This window comes from Cibotium barometz, chromosome 10, assembly GCF_041138505.1.
Source record: "Cibotium barometz isolate CiBa-2024 chromosome 10, ASM4113850v1, whole genome shotgun sequence".
NCBI lineage: Eukaryota > Viridiplantae > Streptophyta > Polypodiopsida > Cyatheales > Cibotiaceae > Cibotium > Cibotium barometz.
The window spans coordinates 27,025,962-27,036,901 of NC_141055.1; the positions used below are offsets into that span (position 1 = coordinate 27,025,962).

The window sequence follows — 10,940 nt, forward strand, 5'->3', positions numbered from 1 at the left end:
ATTTCACATGTGTGGAGGAGTTTTAAACTAAAAAATAATAATATATTTTTATCTCTCCTCTCTCTTGGATCAAACCAAATAAAAAAGGGAGCCAAACTGGTCTAAATCTTGTCCAAACTGGTCTAAATCTCGTCCAAATTCAGCCAAACTGAACCTGGATAATTCTAGAAACTAGTTGGACTTGGTTAGAAGCCTCCCTCACCTATAAATAGATCCTTAGCCCCTTGTAAAAAAATATGTGAACTATACCATGTTAGTATTATACTGAAATAATAATATTTTCTATTATCCTCTAAAAATCCTCTACAATTTAGAGAGAATGGATTTTCCCTGTCTCTTCAACCTTCTTTGGAGTCTTCATCAACATACTAAACCAATTGATTGGTTGGGGGCCTCTCCTTAGACTGAAGAATCAAGCAAAATAAGAGGTAAAGTATGATTTATGGTCTTTTTCTTAATCTCTAAATGTTTCTCACTTCTCAACCCCTCTCAAGCTTGAGAAGCATTCAATTGAATGGCTCTTTAATGCAATTGAAGCTCTCTAATGGATTTTAGTGATTAAACACATAAAGTTTTCATTTATGCTTAAATTAAAATGTTTTTTTAAAGCATATCTCTCTCTCCCCCAAAGAATGGTCATTCCTATGACCTATTCTATATTCAATTAATGCTTCTCATGGAGAAATTCTCTTTTCACAAATCAAACTCTAGGCTGGTGACGCTAGAGGTTTAAGAAAATGGTTTTTATACTTATATGCTGGAAAAATATGGTAATATTATGGGATAAATCCATAAATTGGATTTAATGCTAAAAGATAGTTATACTATCATAATTATTTTACTGTCTTATTCTTTTCATAAAAATTAAAAATTACCAATAAGCATGGCAAAATTTTTAAGAAATTAATGCATAATTCATTCTGATGCATAACATGAAAAAAGGACTTCCTATCATATTCTAGGATTGAATATCCTAGGTTAAAAGAATGGATGTACATGTGTATGTGAAAGAATGGATGTGGATGTGTATGTGAAAGGATGTGATGTGATATGAAGGGATGTGGATGTGTATGTGAAAGAATGGATGTGGATGTGTATGTGAAAGGATGTGATGTGATATAAAGGGATGTGGATGTGTATGTGAAAGAATGGATGCGGATGTGTATGGATAGATGTGGGTAGTCATACATGTGAACGATTGGATGGATGTGGATGAATGAGATGAGATGTGTATGAATGAGACATGATGTGGATAGATGTGATGTGATGTAATGTGGATAGAATGTATGGGATGGGATGGTAATGAGAATGAATGTGATGGATATGAATGAATGTGATGTGATGGATGTAAATGGATGTGATGTAAATGAATGTGATGGATGTGAATAGATGTGGACATGTAAATCGGGATGTGAATGAATAATATGGGATGTGAATGGATGAGATGTGATGTCATGTGAATCAGGATGTGAATGAATGAGATGTGATGTGAAATGGATGTGATGTAAATTGGGATAGATGTGAATGGATGATATGTGATGTGAATGAATGTGATGTGATGTGATGTGAATCGGGATAGATGTGGATGAATGAGATGTGATGTGAATGGATGAGATGTGATGTGAATGGATGAGATGTGATGGGATGTGAATCGGGATAGATGTGAATGAATGAGATGTGAGGTGAAATGGATGTGATGTGATGTGGATTGGGGTAGATATGAATGGATGAGATGTGAATGAATGTGATGTGATGAGATGTGGATATGGGTAGATGCAAGCGGATGAGATGTGATGAGTATAAATGTGGAAAGATGTGATGAGATGAAAAATGATGTGATTGGATGAGAATGGATGAAGGACGATGGGAATACATATGATTGGACTTGGATTAAGTAATGTGGATTGATGTGGAACAATGTGGAAAGACGAGATTTCATTATAGAAACTGTATTTATGACCTATTTTTAAATGACTGTTTTATGTCAAGAATGCTGGGGAAGCATTTTGACCATCTTGTGAATGAGGTCGTGGAGACCTAACTGGTAAAGTTGCAATAGCTGACGGAGATTCAATGGAGGATGTCTCACATAGCAAGGTCGGCCGAGGTCTTGACCAGCCTCGGTTTGATTTAAATGGTGAGCTCCGGTACGATGAATGAGGGACCAAGGAAGCGGCCTATGAGTGAAGCGCTAGGTGACCTGTGATGAAGGATCCTAGAGGGTGTTGACCATACAGTGCTCGGGCTTTGGGTCGCCGAAGATATCCACGCGTGCGTCGAGGAAGATATTGGAACAAGGAGTAAGAGTTGTTTTCTGAATTCGGGTATGGATCTGGTTGATTGACCTTGCTGGTCCTCAACGGATAAGTCCATGGCTCTTTTATATTGATCTGTTGGTTGATCTTGTTGATCTTCAACGAAGATTCCATCTGGATTTTTATAAGTGAATTTATTACCAGGTACTATGAGCTAGGAACTATCGAAAAGGCCCCTGAGGAGTGGACATGTGGTGAGCGTTCTGGTTACCAATGATGCTATAGGTACACCGATGAAGGAATGATTGGAAATGAGAATTCAACTGGATATTTTGGGAGGATTATGATCAGTGATACTACGGTTTCATTAAAAGATTATTTTAATGTCAGCTGAATCTGTGAAAAAGGTGATTTCATATTGGGTGTGTAAGTGGTGTGACTAGCTTTAAGTTTGCATGAATATCCGGCTAGGGAGCCTGGGAACTCTTTTCCCTGGTACTCGGGACAAAACCTAACCAAATTCCTAATTGAATCCCATCACTACAGTGGTTGGGTGGTTGGCTAACCCATGGGACTGGATGAGGTTAGGCTAGACTGATGGATCCCTAAAATGAGACTCAATTCTGTTATGGTACGATAGATGAAGTAAATCCCGGATAGAAATTGTTCTATGGAAAAGAATCAACAGCTGTGCCTCTCAATGAGAAAAAAAGTGTTGGTCTCTATGATCCAAGTGCAAGTCTTTTCCTTGATCTGACCATGGGACTTATGAGTTCGGTCGAATCAGTTCAGTTAGTTGAGGCTCTTGACTACGTTAGAGTAAAAATATCCGTGGAGGAATCGCCCATGCTTTCCGGGCAAGAGAAGTTTTTCCGGGTTTGGTTTTGGAAGAACCGAGGGATTAGTCTCTTGTCCGGATATTTGTGGACGAGGCCTCGAGTGAGGGACCTTGCCCTACGCAAGAAATGCTACTCCTGCTCTGCTAGCACCCCCGAATTCGTTGCACGAAGGGGGCAGGGATCTTTCAGTTGAGGGTTATCCTCAGTATCTGACAGGTTTGTCATTTAAGTGAAGTGGAGGTTCCATGGAGGATTAAAAAAAGTGGCACTACATGAAAACTTTGGACCGATTCTAAACTTCAAAAAATGAAAGAGAGGATTTTTTCACGCGAGAAAACATGCAAAAGTACCCACTTACCGATACTCCATGCACAAGAGTGGTGAAACCATATTGTGAATTTCAAAAATTAACGAGAGGATTTTTCACGCAAGAAAAGACGAGAAAATGTGCAGTACTTATTCGATACTCTATGCATGAGAGCTGGAAACCATATTGTGAAGCCTCGCAAATAGTCTTGTCTCCAAAGTTTTGTGTCCGAAGAAGGGAAGATGAGTAAAAGACCCCCAATCCCATGGTCACCCATGTGCTTTCCTAGTATAAAAAAGGAGGGTGCCTTAAATAAAGTAACTAGAAGGTGCCCATCCTTGACATGTTTTTTTTCCAAAAAAAAAGAAAAAGAAAAAGAAAAAGAAAAAAAAGAAGATAGGTGCTTTTATAATTTCACATACCCCATGTGTTTTTTTAAGAAAGACACCCCAAAAAGACCCTTATGCCACCCTTAGCAACTTGCCAAAATTATCAAGGATTTCTTTGTGCACCTATGTCTCCAACCCGATTGGGAGCGCTTGTACGGGTGCCCACTGCCTACAGAGCTGTGTCCATACACTAGACCTGCACGCCTACTAACTACCCTACCCGCCCCTTTGTCATGCCATCAACTTGCTAAGATGCGCTGCTTGCAATCCCACCTGCTGAGCCTAAGCGCGTCTGGTTCTATAGCGCTGCTGGTTGTGTGCACACAGTTTAGCGCAGAGCATAGTAAACATACTAGTGAAGCCACATCATCCCCATAGCATGACTATAAGACCAAAGGAGCAAGGGTTTTTTTTTGTGCCTTAGGGTTTCATGGTACACGAGCCATCAAACCTTCACGCATGTGCATCTCTCTCTCTCTCTCTCTCTCTCTCTCTCGCTCGCTCGCTCGCTCGCTCGCTCGCTTCACATAGAATCCACAAGTTCTTTCATGCAACTAACACTCACCTAATTTGCAAATCAAACAAAAGCATGGTGGATCGAGAGATTCCTAGACAACATGACCAATCATAGCACAAGATAGACATGCAAACCTTGTAAAAATTTTAGCTTCCGTGATCAGGCAAGTTCTGATACCAACTGTAAAGCCCCCATAGGACCACCTGATACACAAGCTAAACACACAAGGTTAGTACTTATAAAATGTTGCATGCAAACTTACCTCCCAACCGTAGATTCCATCAAGAATCACCCCCGACCTAGGGGCTAGGGTTCCACTCCCCACATGCCAAGCCAATCAACCACCACAGCATCCCATACCACCAAAGGCTGTCCTAAGAGACCTTCGACAAGACTACCTGTGATGTCCATGGTAGGAGTTCAATCTAGGCACATACCAACAGCCAACTTAATGACTGAATGAATCACAATAATCCATAAGTCACTTATATAATGACCACTGCCCGCTACAAATAACAATCCAGCTATAAATAGCTAGTAAGTCACTTATATAATGAGCAGTGACTAGTGGTCATTATATAAGTCACTTATATAATGACCAATGCACCGCTACAAATAACAATCCAACTATAAATAGCCAATAACCATGGATTATCAATAATAATGAACCCTAGCCACCCGTGACTTGCATATGGCCTTTCCCTAATCCCAAGGCTCCCCAACCTTGACCAGATTAGGCACTATTCTTGGAGGATTAGTATTAGGTAACCCCCATCACTAAGAAGTACACCAAAAATTAACCTATCTTTCTCACTATATATGTACTTCTCTTTTAAGACATCTGTAGAGCTCTCTAGCTCCATCTCACCATATGATTCACCTCTAGCACCCAACAAAGCACCAACAATAATAGCTCATAAACACTGGAGATTCTCTTCATTGGTATGGTCCGAGCTTTAGAGTTCCAATTGTTGAGCAACACCAGCTTATATACAAGAGAGTCTCTTCACTAGTATGGTCCAACCTTTAGAGTTCCAATTATTGACCTACACAAAACTCCACACCTTGTGTTTTATCATGAATACCATACATTGTGAGTTTAGACCTTGATGAGAGAGGCATTAAACACCAAAGCATTCCTTAGTGTTGGAGATCTCCTAGAGGCATGTGAACCTAATAAACGAGAACAAATAGTTGCTTTAATTTGAGGGCCCAACAAGTTTTCCCCATAACCAATGACACCAAGACAAAGTGCCCTCTTGAACATTGCTACTACCCAACCTAGACACCTAAGACCAGAAGATCCTCAATGCTAGACAACTCCATAGTCCATGCCAAAAATCCTTCTTTGCAATCAAGAACCTAGGGCATTTACCAGAGATAATATTCTTAGACACAAGATTTGAGCCCATTAATAGATCCCCCACCATCACCTTCCATAAGAAAGTCTAAGCATGCATTGGTAAATATTGACTTTGAGAGAATTAAGCATCTACTCGACCAACATTTAGCACTCCAAGTAACTCTCCAAAGTTTGTTGAGATGAAATAAATTCATGCTTTTGACTTTGAGAGAATTAAGCATCTACTCGACCAACATTTAGCACTCCAAGTAACTCTCCAAAGTTTGTTGAGATGAAATAAATTCATGCTTTTGATCTTTTAACCATCTATAGACATTTTTCGTAGAGTAAGACCAAACAAGAAAAAGTATTACCCTTCCACACACAATCCTTAACCAAGAGGCATAGTTGCACACTGTATTGAATGAAACAAATTTGAATCATCTATAAAGCAATCTGTAAGGTGCACTTCTCAAATTTGGAAAATCGTGCAAGACAATCAATTGATCATCATCCCTCCATCCTAACAATGGACCATCCCACATATCAATAAAATGGCATATATGTTATTTACTATCTTGCTTCCTTTCACATCTCCCCTTTTGCTAGCAAAGATAAAAAAATATGTGAGCACCATATGTTGTGAAGGAGCCACTTTTAACATGGTGCTTCCTTGCAAATCCACTAGATAAGAATCCCCTTTCATCCCTTAAAAAAAAAAGGCTTCAAAAGGCATATTTCTTAACAACAGAGGCGCCTGTGAAAACACCATGTCTAGCTAGCTCAAACTAGGTCATTTGCCATGACATACCATTAAGATGTGATTCACCAATTTTATAAGAATTCTTGACTAAGGTTGTTCTTGTCCTAAAAATATCACAAAATCGGCTTAGCTAACCTGGATTTGGCATGTATGCAAGTCCATCACTCCTAAGCCTCCTCAAATCTTCGGTCTACATGTTTTATGCCAAGCTAAAACAAGAGCGAGCCCTACTAAGCTGCATGTCTTTCCACAAAAATGCTTTCATGAAGCCCATAATTATGCTCTAGTGCAAATCAAATGGGTGAAAAATGCACTTTAAGTACACAAAAAATTAGTTGGAAAATAGGAACACCTTACTTATATTATCTTCTCTCCACTCTTCTTGCATGTGCTACATATGTGCATGACCACTATAGCATGTGCTAGATATGTGCATCGCTCAACTTAGGGAGCGAAAATATTTCAACAATGCCCTACTAAGACTCACCATGGAAGCTAGATAGTGGACACATTTTTATGTTGTAATAAAAAGCCAACAAAAGGTAAAAAGCTTGGGCAATGTGTAAAGGCCCATAGAATGATAATAGTAATATTCAAGAGAGTCCATGTAAGAAGAAAAGTTCTAAAGTTGGTAACATCAAGCCCTCGAGGCAAGGATTTAAAGGAATTTCACAAATGTTTGCTTCCACATCCACGTTGTGGTAAAAACTCATTGCAAGTTAACTTCATATGTTGCTCTCTTTGAATTCACAAAGCCCGCAGACAGGCAACATGTATGTCCAATCGAGCTTGGACATCGGGGTTATAAAATGTCATGTAGCATATGGAAAGACACATCACTTGTCCAATCGAAGTTGGACATAATGGCAGTTTTAAAATGTCATCAATAAACATAGAAAAACACATCGTGGGGCTTTTCCAAAAACCAAGGTGACACGTCTTCCTTTCCAACGCCTTCTGTTTTTGAAAAGTGGATAGAATCTTTAATGTATAATGAAAACAAGTTGGCCTCTTGTGAAAAGGGTTTGGATTGTAGAACTTGTGTATTATATATTTAATGGGCCACACCTCCGTTTAATGAAAAGCAACACGACAATCACATTGAGTCCTGTAACATTGCAAGAAAATTGAAGCAAAAATTCACACTTTTGTAGAAGGTACCTACCAATTACAGGATTTTCTCAAATCCGCATGTGGGATTTCTTCACAAAAGTAACACGAAAAACTCAGAACTTCTATTTTAAGTTTTGTTCCACAAAATTTTGGGCACGACATCCTATATATTTACAAGGCAAGGGTGGATGCGAGGCACCATAATTAAGAGAAATTAATCTTAGAATCCCAACCCACATGTGAGCCTCTGTCTGATTGGGAGAAGGCCCTGTGTAGATAGTCGGAATTGGGGAAGAAGTAATCAGAATCCACCAAGCCTGCAAACGTGCCCGGCCCCAACATGGAAGGGCTGGGCAGACCCACCTCCAAGCCATAGAAGGATTGAGGAAAGGCCGCCGTGCTTGTGTTCAGCTGGCCCATGGGGAACGACGCCAGCGTGTTGAAGGTGCTCTCAACCGAATCCTCTTCCTGCATGGACTCCGGCGGAGAGTGCTGCCTGCTGCTAAACCCATTGGAGTCCGGGTTAGACAGGTCAAGCGAGCTCGCTCCCTGATCGTTCGCCTTGTCCACCTTTTCTTGCAGCTGCTGCACGTAATTGGTGAGATCGGAAGAGTTCCCAGCCGAATACTGGATAGCTTCCTGGTAGAAATTCAAGCTGGCCGGCTTCTCCATCATGTGGGCACCCTCTTGCAAGCCATTTAAAGGGTTCATCCTGTCGTCGATCTCCGGCAGAGTGGCCAATACTTCGTCCAAGCAAGACGATTCGCTCCGCTCCTTGGCGGCAGCCGCCGCCTTTTGGGCGCTGGAACACTTCTTGTAGATGCGGCACAGCACCCAATCATCCAACTGTTGAACACAGGGAAAACATCAGAACCTCAAACAAATATACAATCAGTCCCAAAGCAGCTTGTCTGATGTGATATGCGAGAAGTTGAGGAAAGAACATACTCTCAAGCTCCCTTTCCTCTTTGCAGAGCGAGCTCCGTTGTCAGCAAGACGATACTCGTGCATAATCCAGTTGGTTTTGACGCCTTTGGGCGCCTTCCCCTTGTAGAAGACAAGGGCTTTTTTCACACCGACCTTCTTGCTTCCGCCCATTGTATTGATGGGCTTATCGGTGCCAGTGGCCTTCCAATAGCCAGCCCCTGCTGCCCGGTTGGGCCGAGACCCATTGGGGTACTTCCTGTCTCTAGGGCTAAAGAAGTACCACTCTTTCTCCCCAAAGAGAGCTCTCTCTGCACAATTATGAAAAGGAGGACCATCAGCGCCGTAACTACAAAGCTCCAAGAAACCATGTTGTTAGATTGGAAGGCTCAATTTGTAAGAAACAATTGAAAAAAGGGGGTGTTTACCAGGGAGGTCCCAAGGATCGAACTTGTAGAGTTCAACTTCAGCGATAATGGGGACGGCGAAGGGCTCGGAGGCGGCCTTCTTGCAGAGGTAGTGGACAACCAACTCTTCATCGGTGGGGTAGAAGCGGAAGCCAGGGGGGAGGTTGAGCTGGGACTGGGGGGCGCGGGTAGGATCCTTGCCCATTTCAGCTCTCATGGTGGTGAGGGTGAAGGCCAAAGGGGGGGGCGGGGGTGTGTGTGTGTGTGTGTGGAGAGAAAGGGGGGGCGGAGGGGGGTATTAAGACAGACTGCTTACGAAAAAAGAGGCTTCTGCTTTGCCTGCGTCGCTGCTAGTGTGGAGAAGAGATGGCGGCGATGAGGTGGCGATACATGGAGTCCGCTTGTGAATATATATCATTGGTGTACCGTGTGAGAGTCGGTTCCGCCATCCGCTGAGCCCTGGCCAACTGTTACTGTGAGAGAGACGGCTGGGTCCCCCGTGGCTTTGCTTCGGACAGCAGGGCGCGGCGCAGGCTGCCCTATTTGACAACACGTGGACGGGTCCGGCGTTTTGACTGTCGTCTAGTGCCCGTAATAAGCGCCCGCCAGGTCAGCCAAATGTCCAATCGAGATTCCACACGAGGCGGGCGGGCAGCCGAGGCTTACGCTCCAGGTTTCACTTTTGGGCGCCCGGGAAAGACCGAGAGTCGTCCATCATCCAGGTCGCCGGTCCCACCCCCATGCTGATCCCAGCTATGAGCACAGCAACCGAAAAGTAAAATTCACTTTGACTGTTTGACACATATGCATTGTACCCAAACCCATAGCCCTCCCTCACTTTCAACATCATGCTAATGTGAAAGCGTTCGGCTCCTCATGCGCATTAGTGGAAATAAAGATCTCCTGCACTTTTGAACTCCACCCATTGAACGTAAAAAGCACATCATCATCCAACGTATCTGGACGAGTGTCAGAAATGAACTTTTTTTCTAACCAGTGAAAAAAAGGATGACCTTCAAGGCCAACCAGTTTTTATTGAAAAAATGCATAGAGTAATCGGTTTTATAACTAAAACTTCAAAAATTTGAATCTTTAAATTCAAGGAGGCGAGTCAAAATTATTACCGTTTTTTCTCAATTTCAGCCGTGAAAATTACATTAAAGGACGGTTTTTTCTCACACTGATCTGGACATTATCCTTACTTTCTAGCATTTATTAACCCTAGCTCATATACAAGTGGCAATCTTGGCCGTCCACTATTTCACTCCCATTACATCTCTAGTAACGGAATGGCTACTAAAATAAGGCCCCAAAACTTTATTCTTGTGGCTATTATTGAATTAATGATGGGTTAAATTTGTTTTTTTTGTTTATATGCAATCTTGCTAAGGCTAATATTATCAAGATAATTAATTGCCAAGCTACATAACTATGGCATCAATTTGATAGCATACTTCTTATTACTACGGCTTAAGTTGTATCTTACAAGTTTTCAAACTTTCAAAAAGTGCAATTTAAAAATGTGCGAGCATAAATGCACAAAGGTAATGTCCCTAACCATGGAGCTCGAGTGGTAAAACTTTGGAATCATCAAATGGTGAAGGTGGTGGATAGAACATTGCATATCACAAAATAGATATACAACACTCTAAAAAAAATCGTAGCTCTCTCTCTCTCAAAACCCTGCTAACTACTGAAGGTGGTGGTATAACATTGCATATCACTAAATAAATATATTACACTCTAAAAAAATAGTGGTATCTATTCTCTCTCTCTCTCTCTCTCTCTCTCTCTCCTCTTTAGGTTAATAACACAAATGGATACACATCACACTATGTGTTGGGACTTATTCAAACACCTCTCCCTAAAAGAATGAAGATGTTTAAAAGAGGTATACTATTTTGCTTTAAAGAGAAGAATCAAACATAAATTTGTTAATTTTTTAAGTATCTCAACAAATTAAGTGTTAGACTATAATAATGAGATTTATTTTCTATTAATAGATGGAGATGACGGATGGGCCTTGCTATGCTGTGAGGAGACTGTTCCAGAAGGGTGGGAGCTCAAAGATAATGATGATATAG

The 10,940-nt window shown here is 41.4% G+C and overlaps 1 protein-coding gene across 1 annotated transcript; it reads right to left on the minus strand.

Annotated features, from left to right (window-relative positions):
• Positions 1 to 7,539: 7,539 nt before the first annotated feature.
• LOC147634727 (NAC domain-containing protein 72-like) lies at positions 7,540 to 9,240 on the minus strand. The gene is made up of 3 exons (XM_086803888.1): positions 8,878 to 9,240; positions 8,474 to 8,760; positions 7,540 to 8,371 (listed from the first exon to the last, which is right to left on the minus strand). Exons 1-3 carry the CDS (start codon positions 9,071 to 9,073, stop codon positions 7,730 to 7,732), a joined length of 1,125 nt encoding a protein of 374 aa, XP_086660014.1. The 5' UTR covers positions 9,074 to 9,240; the 3' UTR covers positions 7,540 to 7,729.
• Positions 9,241 to 10,940: the final 1,700 nt, after the last annotated feature.

What these genes read in the sequence shown, in the direction of transcription:
- LOC147634727 (XM_086803888.1), bottom strand. Translation starts at nt 9,073, where the DNA reads ATGAGAGCTGAAATGGGCAAGGATCCTACCCGCGCCCCCCAGTCCCAG. An exon ending in CGATCCTTGGGACCTCCCTG is followed by an intron (nt 8,761 to 8,877) that starts GTAAACACCCCC and finishes ATAATTGTGCAG; the next exon opens with AGAGAGCTCTCTTTGGGGAG. An exon ending in AGAGGAAAGGGAGCTTGAGA is followed by an intron (nt 8,372 to 8,473) that starts GTATGTTCTTTC and finishes TGTGTTCAACAG; the next exon opens with TTGGATGATTGGGTGCTGTG.